General features: G+C 41.1%; 1 protein-coding gene across 1 annotated transcript in view; it reads left to right on the forward strand.

Annotated features, from left to right (window-relative positions):
* Window positions 1-16558, forward strand: part of DCLRE1C (DNA cross-link repair 1C) — a 59286-nt gene extending 42728 nt beyond the window's left edge. The window contains 2 exon segments of the mRNA XM_062210487.1: window positions 11652-12542; window positions 12545-16558. Coding sequence (XP_062066471.1) covers window positions 11652-12542; window positions 12545-12642 — 989 coding nt within the window. The 3' untranslated portion in view covers window positions 12643-16558.
* Window positions 16559-16784: the final 226 nt, after the last annotated feature.

Below are 16784 nucleotides of genomic sequence, written 5' to 3' on the forward strand. Positions count from 1 at the left end.
TTTTAAAGGCAGAGTGATAGAGGGAGAGACAGCGATATCTTCTTCTGCTGGTTTGCACTCCAAATGGCTGCAACAGCCAGGTCTGTGCCAGGCTAATGCCAGGATTCAGAAACTCCCTCCTGGTCTCCCACATGGGTGGCAGGGGTCCAACTAGTTGGGCAATCTTCTCTGCCTCCCAGGTAGATGGGATTCAAGCTGGCACTCAGATGTGGGATGCGGCCATCAAAAGCTGCAGCTTAACTTGCTGAGCCACAATACTGGCCTGGATTTGCATTAAATATTTCGTAAGTGATTGGTAGAATTCACCATGAAATCCATTTGGGCTAAAAATTTTCTTTACTGGAAAGTTTTTAACTAAAAATTGGATTTATTAGGTACAGGGCTATTCAAGTTTATGTATGAGCTTTGGCAATTTGAATCTTTTAAAAAATGTCCATTTCATCCAAATTAGTGAATTTTCTTGGCATAAACAGTTCATAATATTCCCTTATTTTAATATCTTTTAGGATCTAAACTTTCACTCCTGATATTAGTAATTTGTCTAGTGTTTTAAAAATCAGTCTGGGGCCAGTGCCGTGGCTCACTTGGTTAATCCTCCGCCTGCAGTGCCAGGTTCTAGTCCTGGTTGCTCCTCTTCCAGTCCAGCTCTCTGCTGTGGCCCGGGAGGGCAGTGGAGGATGACCCAAGTGCTTGGGCCCTTGCACCCGCATGGGAGACCAGGAGGAAGCACCTGGCTCTGGCCATAGCAGCCATTTGGGGTGTGAACCAATGGAAGGAAGACCTTTCTCTCTGTCTCTCTCTCTCTCTCTCTCTCTCTCACTGTCTAACTCTATGTCAAATAAAAAAAAAAATCAGTCTTACAGAAGTTTACCAATTTTAGTAATGTTAATGAACGAGCTTTTGGTTTCACTAATTTTTCTGATTTGTTTCTGTTTCATTGATTTCTTTCCAGTCTTATTTCCTTTCATGTGCCTACATTGGGCTTAATTTGCTGTTGATTTTTGCATTTTTTTGAAGATTTTCTTTGTTCATTTGAGAGTCAGAGTTATAGTCAGAGAGAGGGAGAGACAGAGAGGTCCTCAGTCCACTGGTTCACTCCCCAAATGGCTGCAATGGCTGGAGCTGGGCTGATGTGAAACCAAGAGCCAGGAGCTTCTTCCAAGTCTCCCATAACAGGTGCAGGAACCCAAGCAGTTGGGTCATCTTCCACTGCCTTCCCAGGCCATAGCAGAGAGCTGGATCAGAAAAGGAGCAGCTGGGACTAGAACCAGTGCCCAAATGTATGCTGGCACTACAGGTGGAGGTTAGCGTACTGCAGCACAATGCTGGCCCTGATTTTTACATTTCTTTTCTTTCCTTTTCTTTTTTCTTTTTTTGAAGATTTATTTATTTTATTTGAAAGGCAGAGGTAGAGAGAGAGAGAAGGAGGGAGGAGGGAGAGAGGGAGGGAGGGAGGGTCATCCTTCCACTGGTTCACTCCCCAGATGGATGCAATGGCTGGAGCTGCGCTGATCTGAAGCCAGGAGCTAGGAGCTTCCTCCAGGTCTCCCACATGGGAACAGGGGCCCAAGGAGTTGGCCCATTTTCGACTGCTTTCCCAGGCCATAGCAGAGAGTGGGATCAAAAGTGGAGCAGCTGGGATTCGAACCGGCATCCAAATGGGAAGCCAGCACTGCAGACGGCGGCTTCACCTGTTATGCCACAGTGCTAGCCTCTGATTTTTACATTTCTTAATGTAGAAGCTAAGGTAACTTATTTCGAGTCTCTCTTTTTTTTTACAATTTTATTTATTTGAGAGGCAATGTTAGAGAAGTGCAGGGCTAAGACTGACAGAAAAGCCTTCCATCTGCTGGTTGACTCCCCAGATGACTGCAGTGGCTGGAGCTGGGCTGATCCGAAGCCAGAAGCCAGCAGCCAAGAGCTCCCACAGGGGTGCAGGGGCTCAAGCACTTAGCCCATCTTCCAATGATTTCCCAGGCCATAGGCAGAGATATACATCAGAAGAGGAACAGCCGGGACATGGAGACATGAACTGGCGCCCATAATGGGATGCCAGCGCTATGCACTTAGTATGCTATAAATTTCCTTTTTTAGCAACATCCCACAAATCTTTCTTGCCTTCATTTTCATTCAGCTAAAAACTATTTAAAATTTTTCCTATGATTTTATTTAAACTCGTGGGTTATTTAGTTACCTAGTTTACAAATTTGGGAGGATTTTCTAGAGATAATTCTCTTTTCTAATTTTACTGTGGCCAATAAACATACTAAAGTATGACTTTAATTGAAATTTATGGTCCAGAATGTTTTGTCTTGGTAAGAATTTCATGTGTACTTCAATATATGTACTGCTGTTATTGGGTGAACTGTTCTACATCAGTTAAGTCAGTTCATGATGTTGTTCAGGTCTGCATCTGTGCTGATTTTCTTGTTCCATCAATTGTAGTCTGGGGTTGTCTATTTCTCTTTGCTCTTCTATCAGTTTTTCTTCATCTAGCTGAAGCATTGCTATCAGGTACACACAGCTTACGACCACTATTTCCTCTTGAGGGTCTTATCCCTGATCTTTAGGGGATGACTTTTTCCATGGTAAAATTCTTAGTTCTGAAATCAACTTTATCAGATATTAATATAGCCACTCCATTTCCTTCTGATTAGTATAAGCATGCTGTATCTTTTTTGTATTTTCCTTGCTAATTTGAGAGGCAGAGAGATAGAAAGCTCCTTGCACTGGTTCATTCCCTGCATGCCCACAGTGGCCAGAGCTGGGCCAAGGCCAAATCTGGGAGCTGGAAGTCAATCCAGATCTTCCACATGGTTGGCAAGAACTCAGTTACTTGAGTCATTACCACTGGATCCCAGGGTCTGCATTTGCAGGAGCTAGTCAGGAGCAGAGCTGGACATCGGCCTCCTAGCCATTGTCTTGACCACTAGGTGAAATTCACCTCCCCTTTTCAATCCCTGACCTCTCATATTTTTAACTCATCTTTAAAGTGGGCTTCCTGTAGACAGAATATTGTTGTCTTGGTTTTTTACAATTTATCTGATAATTTCTGCCTTTTAATTAGACCACTTGGGTTTAATGTATGTACTGATATGATTAGGTGCAAATTTGTAATCTTGCTATTTATCTTTGCCTTTGTTTGGGTCAACTGAGTACTGATTCTATTTAATTTCTTAACATATTGGCTCTAACTCCTGTGTCATACTTCAGTAGTTTGTAGTGTTCATTAGTTTGTAGTGTAATGCATTAGAATGAAAAAATATACTACTTGAGGTATAAGAACCTTAAAAGTATACTTCCATTCATCCCCCCCCAGTCTTTCTGCTATTAGTGTTATACATTTTATGTCTGCTATAAACTCGACAATATATTAATATTTTATCTTAGACTGTCAATTTTAAGCTTTTATTATTATATCATAAATTTCACCTTTAGGTGAATAGTTCCATGACTTCAGTTTTTAAAGATTTATTTATTTTATTTGAAAGGCAGAGTTACACAGAGAGAGGAGAGGCAGAGAGAGAGAGAGAGAGAGAGAGAGAGGTCTTCCATCCGATAGTTCACTCCCCACTTAGCCGCAACGGCCAGAGCTGTGCCAATCCGAAGCCAGGAGTCAGGAGCTTCTTCCGGATCTCCCAAGTGGGTGCAGGGGCCCAAGGGCTTGGGCCATCTTCCACTGCTTCCCCAGGCCATAGCAGATTGCTGAACAGGAAGTGGAGCAGCTGGGTCTCAAACTGGCGCCCATAGGGGATGCCGGTGCATCAGGCCTGGGTGTTAACCCACTACACCACAGTGCCGGCCCCAGTTCCATGACTATTTGTGTAAAAGTTGTCCAGAGCTGAGCCAATCTGAAGCCAGTAATTTCAGAACATTTACATTTCTCCAAAACAAACTGTATCTATCTCCAGTCACTTCCCATTTCCACTCTCAGTCTTAGACAACCACTAAACTATGGTCTGCATCGAGATATAGAATGTCTGGCCTGCTGGCTGTGTAAGGCTGTGTAAGGCCCATGAAATTACTTGTTCTGGCCCTGCCAAGGCAACCACAGGTGGGACTCAAAATTTAATAAATCCATAATAGGCTAATTTTCAACTCAATAATTGTGTATGGCATGTGAATGTTATAAATATATAGATCGTCTTTGGTAGGAAAGCTTCACTGTATCTGTTCTACATAAATGCCTTTCCTGGACATTTCATACAAGGGAAATCATACAACCTTTGGTCTTTTGTGTCTGGTTCTTTTGAATTAATTTTATGTTTTCAAGGCTTATCAACATGCTATAGCATGTGTCGGTATTTCATTCCTTTTTTTTTTTTTTTTCCCCAACCAATATTCCATTGTATGGGTAGCACCACATTTTATTTTTAAATCAATTTGCACTTCCTTTTTTTTTTTTTTTTTTTAATTTATTTGAAAGAGTTACGGGGGTGGGGGGGTCTTCCATCTGATGGTTCACTTCCCAATGGCCACAATGGCCAGAGCTGCGCCCATCCTAAGACAGGAGCCAGGAGCTTATTCTGTGTCTCCCACACGGGTGCAGGAGCCCCTGGACTTGAGCCATCTTCTGCTTTCCCAGGCCACAGCAGAGAGCTGGACTGGAAGTGGAGCAGCCTGGACTAGAACCAGTGCCCATATGGGATGCCGGCACTTCAGGCCATTAACCCACTGCACCACAGTGCCGGCCCCCTCCCCCCCCCCCCTTTTTTTTTAAAAAAGACTTCATTTACTTGAGAGTTAGGGGTTACAGATAGTGAGAGGAAGACAGAGAGAAAGGTCTTCTATCTGCTGGTTCATTTTCCAAATGGCTGCAACAGCCAGAGCTGAGCCAATCTGAAGCCAAGAACCAGGAGCTTCTTTTGGTTCTCCCACATGGGTGCAGGGACCCAAGGACTTGATCCATCTTCCACTGCTTTCCCAGGCCATATCAGAGAGCTGGATCAGAAGACGAGCAGCTGGGATTAGAACCAGTGCCCATAGGGGATGCCGGCTCCACTGGCAGAGGATTAACCTACTGTGCCACAGTGCTGGCTCCAATATCCCATTTTATTTATCCACTGAACTAATGGACACTTGGGTTTCTCCCAATTTTAAGTAAAATCTCTGTGTTAAAGTCTTTTTTTTTTTTTGGACAGGCAGAGTGGATAGTGAGAGAGACAGAGAGAAAGGTCTTCCTTTTTGCTGTTGGTTCACCCTCCAATGGCCGCTGCGGCTGGTGCATCTCGCTGATCTGAAGCCAGGAGCCAGGTGCTTCTCCTGGTCTCCCATGCGGGTGCAGGGCCCAAGGACTTGGGCCATAGCAGAGAGCTGGCCTGGAAGAGGGGCAACCGGGATAGAATTTGGCGCCCCAACCGAGACTAGAACCCAGTGTGCCGGCGCCGCAAGGCGGAGGATTAGCCTGTTAAACCACAGTGCCAGCGCGTGTTAAAGTCTTAACCTGGATATGTTTTTATTTCTCCTGTGTAGATATTTAGAATTTATGGGTCACAGCACTGTAGTCTGCTCAGGCTATCATAATGAAATACCAGATGGAGTGCTTAATTAAACAGGCATTTCTCTCAGGTATGGATGCTAGTAGGTCCAATAGCAAGGTGCTGGTAAGACATGTCTCATTCTGAGGTTCTTTTGTCTTATAGGTGGCTGCCATCTGTCTTTTGTGTTTAAATGGTCTGGTCTAGGGCCAGCACTGGGGCTCACTTGGCTAATCCTCTACCTGCGGCACCGGCACCCCGGTTTCTAGTCCCGGTTGCTCCTCTTCCAGTCCAGCTCTCTACTGTGGCCCGGGAGGGCAGCGGAGGATGGCCCAAGTGCTTGGGTCCCTGTACTCGCTTGGGAGACTGGGAGGAAGCACCTGGCTCCTGGCTTCTGATCAGCGCAGCGCTGGCCGTGGCGGCCATTAGGGGAGTGAACCAATGGAAAGAAGACCTTTTACTCTGTCTCTCTCTCGCTGTCTATAACTATACCTGTCAAATTAAAAAAAAAAAAAATGGTCTGGTCTTAGTGTGTGCATACACAGGGTGAGGGAAGAGTCTATGTGTGACAGAGCTTTCTGATATCTCTTCTAAAAACACTAATCTTACCAGATCAGGGCCCCACCCTTATGACTGCACTGAACCTTACTTATTTCTTTAAAGGCCTCATTTCCAGCTAAGCACACTGGAAGTTAGGGATCAGATGTATCAGTTTTGAAGAGATACATTCAGCCTGTATAACAGGAGGTTTATGTACATTTTAATATTTTCAGAACTGCAAAGATATAGATTCCATTTCCTTTACATACTAATTTAATTATTACTATAGCCATTCTATATATGTGTGAGTGTGTGTGTTTAAGGTATTTTACAAACAGGGAACTTTTATTTGGCTTATAAAAAAAATCTACAGAACTGTATTCTATCTGTTTACATAGCAATCTTACCAGTTTAGATTCTTTTGTAGGTATTAAACAGTAACGTCAGTTCTTTTCCTCCTTTTAAGTAATAACATTGACAGCAATAGACGATGGTTTTGTTTTAGCTACCTGTATTCCACTATGTGTGTGTCTTTGTCCACATCGCTGCTCTGTGTGGCTTTCACAGGCTTGCCGGGTACATTGCTTGCAGCTTTCCATGGTGGGTGTTTCATCTTGCTGGTACCTCCACTTTTCTGGGGATCTCCTCTGCAGGTGCATTCTTTTTTTTTTTTTGACAGGCAGAGTGGACAGAGAGAGAGAGAAAAGTCTTCCATTGCCATTGGTTCACCCTCCAATGGCCGCCGCGGCCGGCGCAATGTGGCCAACACACCGCGGCCAGCGTACTGCGCTGATCCGAAGCCAGGAGCTAGGTGTCTCTCCTGGTCTCCCATGTGGGTGCAAGGCCCAAGGACTTGGGCCATCCTCCACTGCACTCCCAGGCCACAGCAGAGAGCTGGACTGGAAGAGGGGCAACCGGGACAGAATCCGGCACCCTGACCGGGACTAGAACCTGGTGTGCCGGCGCTGCAGGTGGAGGATTAGCCTATTGAGCCATGGCACCGACCATGCAGGTGCATTCTCACAGCTTCACTATGCACTGCCCAATGCAGGTCTCTTACCCAATAGCACAACTTCAGAGCGTGGCCCTGCAGGCTTTCCTTTGAAATCTTAATGGAAACTGCCATGACTTTATTTTCTGTTCTGTACATCTACAAAACCTGCAACCTGTGGACAATGCCAAGGTGTGCCTTTAGCAGGAATCTTAACTGCACTTAGCAAGCCAGAATCCAGAGCTGGTTTTGGTTGAGCAAGGTCCCCTGGGGTTCCTTTCTGAAAGCATTTAGCCCTGGAAGATCTTTGAACACAAATCTACACTTCTAGGCCTGATGGGACTATGATAGAAGTGCCCTCAGTCTCTGTCTTCCCCATTAGCACATGGCTCCCTTTTACTTAGACTAACTTCTTTAGCAAGTGATTTCTCCACCTCACTTTGCTGTCCTGAACAAATTTTTTCTTCATTCCTTCTCTGGCCAGGCTGGAAACTTTATGAATGTTTCTGTTCTCCCTTTTGCTCCTGATTCTTATGGTAATAACCCATGCTGTAGCCTGAATGCTTTGCTACTTTGAATTCTCCATCTAACAAACCAGTCCATCTTGAAGTTCAGCCTCCCAGTTTCAGGGGTGCAATTCAGCCCTATTCCTTGGCACAGTGTGGCAAGGATGACCTTTATTCCAGTTCCCAGTAGGATCCCCATGTCCATCTGAAAACTCATGAGCATGGCCTTCAATGTCTACATTCCTACTAGCATTTGGGCTTATAAACCCTCAGCAGAATTTTCTACAATATGCTGCTGAAAGCATTCTCAACTTTCTCTAGCGTCTTCCAACTTTTCCAGTAAACCAATTTCCAAGGCTACTCCACATCTTCAGGTATAGTTAATAGTCATGACTTCACTAATGGTACCCATTTTCTGTATTCATCAGTTTTTCATTATTTTAAAGTACCTGAGAGGAGCTTCTTGGAAAGCTTACAGTTTGGAAGTTCAGGACTGGGCAGTCCCATTAGTCCAGCACCTGGCAAAGGCTGGCAATGGTAGAATGGGTAAGCAAGGACAATCACATGATAAACCATATAATTGATTTACTGATCTTATAGTGATATTTTATAGTCTAAGTCCTTTGTCAGATTAACGAATGTTTTTTGTCTATAGCTTTTTTGACAGTGGAGTCTTTCAGTGTGTCTTTCTTTTATTGCTATTGCTTGATCTAAACTTCTGAGAACTGATTAATGTTCTACAATTTCTGGGTCAGTTTCTATTTCTCCCCCCTCATTAAACGGAATTTTTTTCTTGCATGCCATGCACTTGTTTGGTCCTGCATAATTTTTAATTTCAAAAAATGTTCTTGAGGTTCTAGCATGTAATTAACATGTTATTGTGTAGCTTGTTCATCTTTCTGAAGTGAAACCAGAGTAGCATTTAGCCTAGGGTTAACTTTCTCCACTACTGAGGGAAGTCTGTGTTTTACCAGTGCCCATGGAGCTTTGAAGAACAGGCAGTGTTTCATTTCATTCTGAGTGATTTGTTCCCAAGCTTCAAGTAGTTTGCTCACAAGAATTTCTGCTGCTCAGTGCACTGAACACCCAAGCAGCTCCCTCCGCAGCTCCTGAGTTCTAAGAGCAGCACTCTCCTCATAGCACCTCTGCTCTGTAAACTCTAGCTCCCTTGACTTCCTCAAACTCAGTCCCATTTCACACCTCGAGGATACTGATGGGCTCTACTCAGATATCAAAGCAGTGAGCTGTGCAGTCATAGGACTTGCCTCATTAGCTTCTCACATGTCATTGTTGTTTATTGTATAATGTCATTTCTTGAGAGCCACCATTTCTTACATTTGGGTGGTTGTTTCAGGTGGGAGGTTACAATCTACTCCCTGATATTCCATCTTACCTGGTAACAAAGTCCTTTTTTTTTCTTTTAAACTTCAGTACTTTTAATATATCTACCTAACCCACTCTTGTTTTTGATGTCAATTGGTTCACAGGTTTAAATTTGTTTTGATGTACATTTGTTTCCTGCTTTGTCTTTTAAAAGCTTTGTTATCTTTGACTTTGTTTCTAGATTCTTTAGACTTTTTGTTCCTTACTAATGTACATATTATAGTAATTTTTATAACTTATATTTGTACAGCTATCAATTTCTAAACAGCCTTTCAGTGTTAATCTCTTTAGGTGTTTTAGATGTATTTTAAGCAACAGGTGTGATAGTTTAGCCCATGTGTTCTATTGACTTTATTATTCTCTCTTGTGTCTTAAAATCTCTGTTATCTCTTCACAATTTTTCAGCAGTCTTTCAGGCCCTTTAGTTTTTCTCTCCTCCCCCCACAGAAACCTTTTCTTTAAGGTATACAAACATCATGCATTTCATAAATGTAACTTTAGGAGTATAGTGGTTCTTCCCATCCGCTCTCCCACCCTTCTTCCTCCTAAAATCTATTTTCAATTAACTTTACACACAGAACATTAACTATACTAAGTAAATAAAGAGTTCAACAAATAGTATGAAAAAAAACCTGTTCCTCAACAGTTTATTTCTTTTGTTTTCTTCTATGACCCACTGTTCATTCAGAAGCATGTTCAGTCTCCATGTATTTGCACTTATGTTCTAGAGATTCTTGAGTTTCTGATCTCCAGTTTCATTCCATTGTGGTCAGAGAAGATGCATGGTATGATTTTTATATTTTTAGATTTCTGAGACTTGCTTTATAACTTAGCATATGTTCTACCCTAGAGGAAGTTCCATGCACTGGTGAGAAGAATGTGTAATACTAGAATAAAGAACCAAATTTCTGTTGAATAAGACTCTTAGGATTGTGGAGAAATAGCCTGCAGTCCAGGTAGGGCTCAGGGCAGTGAGGTAAAAACAGGAAAGACACTCAGGGACTGGAAAGAAGTGCTCAGAGTTGTCAGATTATTTCAGTAGTATGACAACTATTAAGACTGTATAGTTACATACAGGCCAGAAAAGAGCTTAGATCACTTTTACATGTATATGAGTATATACACATGTATCTGTGTATATATTTTCTTCAAAAATTTATTGGAAAACTGTTCTTGTGGTATTCAAAAACAATTTAACAGTTGCATACTTTTCATTAGGACTGTATGATGTGTACAAAGTGTATTATTTTGAACTTTTCAGTTTTATAAATAATATGAACAACATGAGCCTAAGTTTGTTTCACATATTGTTGCGTTAAATTGTAGAAATACTGCCAAATCGCCTTCCAGTACGGTTATACCACTTTTTATAGACATCAGAAAATGAATGGTGGTGAAAATTATCCATGCATTGATTTTTATGATTGTTAATTATAATGGTATTTTAACTGTTGAGATTAAATGTTTTTATTAAGTTTTAAGGGTTTTAGCGCTCATCTCAGTCTTCTATGGCTCTTCTTTTTCATAGTTTTACTGTCACATACATCTAGGTGAAATGATGTGAAAATGTTCTGACAGAGGATGGGTTGTACAGTTATACCATGATACTGATACAGTCAGAATTCTAACATAGAACTGCTCAGTGTCATATAACCCATGGCTTAAAACAAAGTCATATCCTGGCAACCAATATTATTACAAATATAAGAACTATATCACTTTAAAACCTTTAGGAATAAAGGATAAGATCAATTATAAGTCAAAACAGAAAACTAGATCTTTTAAGAATTAGGTTTGGTCTCAGCATGCCATTTTCTCTGGTCCATTATTTTACTGGCTCTTACAATTTTTTTTGTTTAGCTACGTCTGTTATTGGTAAGAAAGTTCAGCCTTAGAACAAGTTGTGCCAGCGCCGTGGCTTAACAGGCTAATGCTCCACCTTGCGGCGCCGGCACACCAGGTTCTAGTCCCGGTTGGGGCGCCGGATTCTATCCTGGTTGCCCCTCTTCCAGGCCAGCTCTCTGCTATGGCCCGGGAAGGCAGTGGAGGATGGCCCAAGTGCTTGGGCCCTGCACCCGCATGGGAGACCAGGAGAAGCACCTGGCTCCTGGCTTTGGATCAGCGAGACGCGCTGGCCGCAGCGGCCATTGGAGGGTGAACCAACGGCAAAAGGAAGACCTTTCTCTCTGTCTCTCTCTCTCTCTCACTATCTACTCTCTCACTATCCACTCTGCCTGTCAAAAAAAAAAAAAAAAAAAAGTTGTGTTGGGGCATTTACAAGAAGGTGGGAAAATACTTGTTTACCTCTAATTTTGTGCTTTCTGATTTTCAGAATTTACAATGAAGCATACTTAAAAATCATTGAAATTGTTGACTTTCAGTTACTGAAATTTAATGTGTTTATTCAGTATTATGTTTAAAGCTTATTTAAACTATATGTAGCTTGGACAAGTGCATTTTTGTGCAAAAAAATTGAAATCTATGATAGTGTTTTCATAAAACCCATTTCCCACGGCCATTTTGTAATTTCAAAATTTTATCACACCAAAATAAACTTAATCAGTTTTAGTATCATTCACAGACTTGTGCACCAAATAGGTATTAATCAAATGTTCAGAGGGAAAGCATTGAAGCAGCAAGGGCATCTATTAGCTAAGGCCAGGTTTGCAAACCTGACTGAAAAACAGACTTAAACAGCCCAAACTGGCTTCTTTTACCTTGTTTCCTTTTAAACCTGTTTTGTTTGTCCTACAGAAGAGGAAGATGATGAGCTCTTTGATGATCCTCTGCCAGTACCTTTAAGGCACAAGGTTCCATACCAGCAAACTCTTCACCCAGAAGCATTTTCAACAACGACAGTATCAGAAACCCAGCCTAAAAAGCTGAGACAAAGCATAGGAAGCTGCAAAGCAGAGAGTATGCAAAGCTCTCTTTCAGAAAACTTTGTAGATTGTGAAGAATCCAACAGTGCAAGTGAAGAAGAATTAGAAATCCCAGCTTCACTGCAAGGAGACCTGGACCCTGTAACACTTCACCAGCAAAAGGCTGAAATGGATATACCACAGTGGGAAGTATTCTTTAAAAGAAATGATGAAATCACAGATGAAGGTTTGGAGAACTTACCTCCCTCCACAGAAACAGGGGGATCTCAGTCACCAAAGCTTTTCAGTGACTCTGATGGAGAATCAACCCATATCTCCTCACAGAATTCGTCTCAGTCAACACATATAACAGAACAAGGAAGTCAAGGTTGGGACAGCCAATCGGATACTGTTTTGTTATCTTCCCAAGAGAGAAACAATGGAGATACTACCTCTTTGAACCAAGGTGGCTGTAGACCAAAAATCAAAGAGAATATACCTGCCTCTCAGATGGAACAAAATGTACTTTACCCAAAGGATGCTTACTCTGATTTGAAAAGCAGGGATACAGGTTTAACTGTAGTTCCCAGCATTGGGGAACCAACCACTCTAAGTGATGGGAAACAGTTATCTGAGGAAAAAAGGTTGCTAAATCTTAACACAAACACAGATTCGCAGAGCTCCTCTGATTTTGAAATTCCCTCAACTCCAGAAGCTGAGTTACCCAAACAAGAGCATTTGCAACATTTATATGAGAAGCTGGCAGCAGGTGAGAGAATAGTAGTTGAAAAAGAAAATGCTCACTCTTGGATACTGAAGAATTAAGAACACTTGGTCCTAGAACAATCACTAAAAAACTTAAATTCATCAATGATGACTATTAAATAGAAAACCTAAAAATGTTCAAATAACCTAAAAGAAGGTATTAAAGGGGACCTAGGAACAAAAATCAGAAAGCAAACAAATAAAATGGTAGAACTAAATCCAAAAAAGCCAAGAATTAGATTAAGCATAAATGCCCTGGACATATCAATGCAAAGACAGATTCAGGCTAAAAATAAACCAGTTATATATGCTTCCTGTAAGAAATTAAATGATATATATGCAGGTTAAAAGTAAAAGGATATGGGCCGGCACTGTGGCACAGTGGGTAAAGCCGCCACCTTCAGTACCAGCATTTCATATGGATGCTGGTTTGAATACCAGCTGCTCCACTCCCTATCCAGCTCTCTGCTATGGCCTGGGAAAGCCGTAGAAGATGGCCTAAGTCATTGAGCCCTTGCTCCCATGTGGGAGACCTGGAAGTGGCTCCTGGCTCCAGATAGGCACAGCTCTGGCCACTGCAACCATTTGGGGAGTGAATCAGCAGGTGGAAGACCTCTCTCTCTGCCTTTCCTTCTCTGTGTAACTTTGACTTTCAAATAAATAAATCTTAAAAAAAAAAAAGTAAAAGGATGAAAAACGATATACCATGTAAACAATAAAGGAAAGCTGGTGTGGCTACGTTAGTATCAAGCAATGTCCTAGTGATAAAAGTCCCAGTTCACCACAACATAATACTAAATGTGTACCTAACAAATTCAAAGTAAATGAAACAAAACCTGCTGAAAAGACACATAATAATGCACAATTATAATTAAGGACTCTTAACATCCCTCTCAGTAATATGGAGGTACTTCAAAAAGTTCATGGAAAATGAAATTAAATATTTTGGTAAGAAAAAATTTTTAAATCCATATCTAGTTTTTTCATAATATATATTTTCCATTAACTTTTTTATTTTAAGTCAGAGCTACAGAGAATGATCTGCTAGTTCATTCCCCAAATGGCCTCAACAGCCAAGGCTAGGCCAGGCCAAAGCCAGGAGTTTCCGGGTCTCCCATGTGGGTACAGGGGCCCAATGATTTGGGCCTTCTGCTGCTTTCCCAGGCCATTGGCAGGGAGCTGGATCAGAAGCAAAACAGCTGATTCTCAAACCAGCGCCTATATGGGAATGCCTTGACTGCAGACAGCAGCTTAACTCACTGCATCAGCCCCTCTGAACTTTTTGAAAACCCTACATCTACAGAAAATCAACAAGAATACAAAAGAACTGAATGCTACTTGTAAGCCAACTGGACTGACATTTATAGGACACCCACTACACCAAACAAAAGCATAATACGTTCTTCAATTCTACAAGGACATTGACCAAGATATGCTGTATCTTGGGTCACAGAACACTGCATGCAGGCTAAAAGAATAAACTTGGATCTATTTCAACTTCAAATTTATCTCAAAAGATGGTGTATCATGTAAGAACCTTGTGATTAAGTGGTAAAACTACACCGAGAATAGTTAAATAGTTAAGATGTAAAAGAAATCCTTAAGAATTAAATGACAAAGTATATTTGTGTTCTGTGTCATTTAACTTCCTTAAAAGCCATTAATTATGCTTATGTTTTGGTATTAGGAATTAATTTGGTGTGCTGACATTTCATAGGTTAAGGAAACAAAAGTGGATACAATCACTTAAAACAAATGTAAGTGGAGTCTCAAACATAACTTGCAGATTAAACTCTGCATCATCAATATGCTGCATGGTAATATTAGTTCCACCAGACAAATTAGGGTAGCAAGACTCAAGAATCAATGTATATGTAATTGTATTCATTTGTATATATTATGATACTTAAGGTATAATACTAAAATATGATACTTATGACCCAAGGTGGATACTCAAAAAACACCTATAAACATTCTTCTGCCTATATGTCTAGGATTAATAATCATACCATTTTCATGGTCTCATGTGAATCTGACATGAATGTTGGTTAAATGATTCTAAAGGCTAAGACAGTAGAACAGGCTGATCAACAAACTTGTAGAGATTTTAAAGCAGAGGTATAAATACAACTAATACAAGAGGATACTTCAAAAAAATTCATGGAAAATGTTTTAGGGTGAAAAAATTTGTAAGTCCATGCTTATGTAGATTCTTCAATAGGTTCATTAAACTACATATGAAAAATTATGCATGAAGCCAGGAGCTTCATATGGGTCTCCCATGTGGGTGGCAGGGACACAAGTACTTGGGTCAACTTCTGTTGCTTTTCCAGATGCATTAGCAGGGAAGCGGATTGGAAGTGAAACAGCCAGGACTCCAATTGGTACTCACATGGGATGCAGGCAGCAGCTTAACCCACTGTGCCACAATGCCAGACCCAACAAGAACTGCCTCTGATGTGGGCAGGCAGGGAGCTAATGAGCAAACAGGAGCTCTTTGCCTGCCAGAAGCCTCTGTGCTGCAACCCCACACCACACAAACCCCACCCCCTTCCAGGCCGATTTAACATGGCTACAGGTAGACACACCCATTTACCATCAAGTACCTACCCTCCCTTCCCATCATGTAGAAGACACCATGATGACCACATATATACTGCAGCCCCAAGTAGAGATGCCATGATGCCTGAGATTCCTATAAAAGGGAAACAGAGGCAAGTGGTATAAAAGCCCTGCCCAAACTGTCTCAATGGAATATTCAACTAGGATACTACCCCTATCCTACATAGGGACCAGCCCAACTTTGGTGGGAAACCCCCTTCCGTTCTCATGAAATGTTGCTCATACTCACATCTTAGTGTGTACTATCCCTTTAAAAAAAAAATCTTTTTCTCATGTATATAAAAACTGCAGATTTAAAAATTTTTCCAAAAATCTATTTTTTCATTAACTTTTAATGTATAGTACTTACTAAAATAATGTGTTACATTTTTCAGGCACTGTATATTAACTCCTTTAATCCTCACAGCCACCCTTTGAGGTAGATTAGGAGCTAAGGCACAGAAGTGACTTCACATAGCTAGTAAGAGGCAAAGTCAGGATTCATACATAATTTGATTTTGCAGTCCACAGTCATACTATGTGCTATGATGGCTTTCAAAAAGGGCATTAAAAAGGGACAGAGTTAATTGTAATGGCTGCTTGATCTTCAAGTATAAGTTGCAACAGGAGCAGGTGTTTGGTCTACTAGTTAAGCTGCCAGTTGGGATGCCCACTTCTGATACCTGGGTGTTTGAGTCTTGGCTCTGCTCCTGATTCCAGCTTCCTGCTAGCAGGCACCTTGAAAGGCAGCAGTTGATGGCTCACATTATTGGGTCCCAGCACTTGCGGGAGAGTAGGATTAGATTCCTGGCTTCCAGCTTTGACCTGGCCCAGTGGCAGCTGTTGTGGATATTTGGGGGTTGGGGAAGACGACGGGAAGTGTGTCTTCCTGACTCTGAAAATTTAAGTTTCAAAATGCCAAGATAAATCAGAAGAAACCCAATGGCTAGCCACATTTCCCTCAAAGAAGCCTTCTAGGACTTCAATATTTGTGTAAGTAATAGAAATTGATTTTTTCTAAGTTTGCCTTACATTAAATATAAAATACTTAAAAACAGGTGTAATTTACAGTCTATTAGCTGGGTGATCTTGGGCATATCAGTATTACTTAACCAGTTTAAGCCTGTTACCTTAGTTATATAGGAATGACAGCACCAACCTTACAGATTTCTGAGAACATGTTGTATAAAAGGTCTAAGACTTGCTCAATGAAAATTAGCTCTGAATTCTAAAATTCCTTTGCATTTCCAGGCAGTATCTAGCACAGTACATTTAAGACCTGATGACTCAAAGCACAGAAAATTTCAGAAGTATTCATCTACTCTGTGCTAACTGAATATATAATTGTACTTTTACTATTCAAAAGCACAAACCATAACAAAAAGTTTTCTCCAAAGGAAAGCAACATTTAAAGGAATTGTATGTAATCCTTTGGTTAATCTCATCAGGAAGTAATCAGAAACATCAATATTTTTCTGTCCTTTTTGTAGCCTTACTGGAAACAACTATATTCAGAAACAAAGCTAAGCCATGATGAATACAACAACAAATACTGAACTAACAGAAAAATAAACACAATCTAGATTTTGCATAAATCGGGGAAATCCTGAGATTACTATTTATGTAGACACTGAAAATGATGGTATTAATACAATTTCCA

Source organism: Lepus europaeus, chromosome 14 (genome assembly GCF_033115175.1).
Source record: "Lepus europaeus isolate LE1 chromosome 14, mLepTim1.pri, whole genome shotgun sequence".
In the NCBI taxonomy this organism is placed as follows: Eukaryota; Metazoa; Chordata; class Mammalia; order Lagomorpha; family Leporidae; genus Lepus; species Lepus europaeus.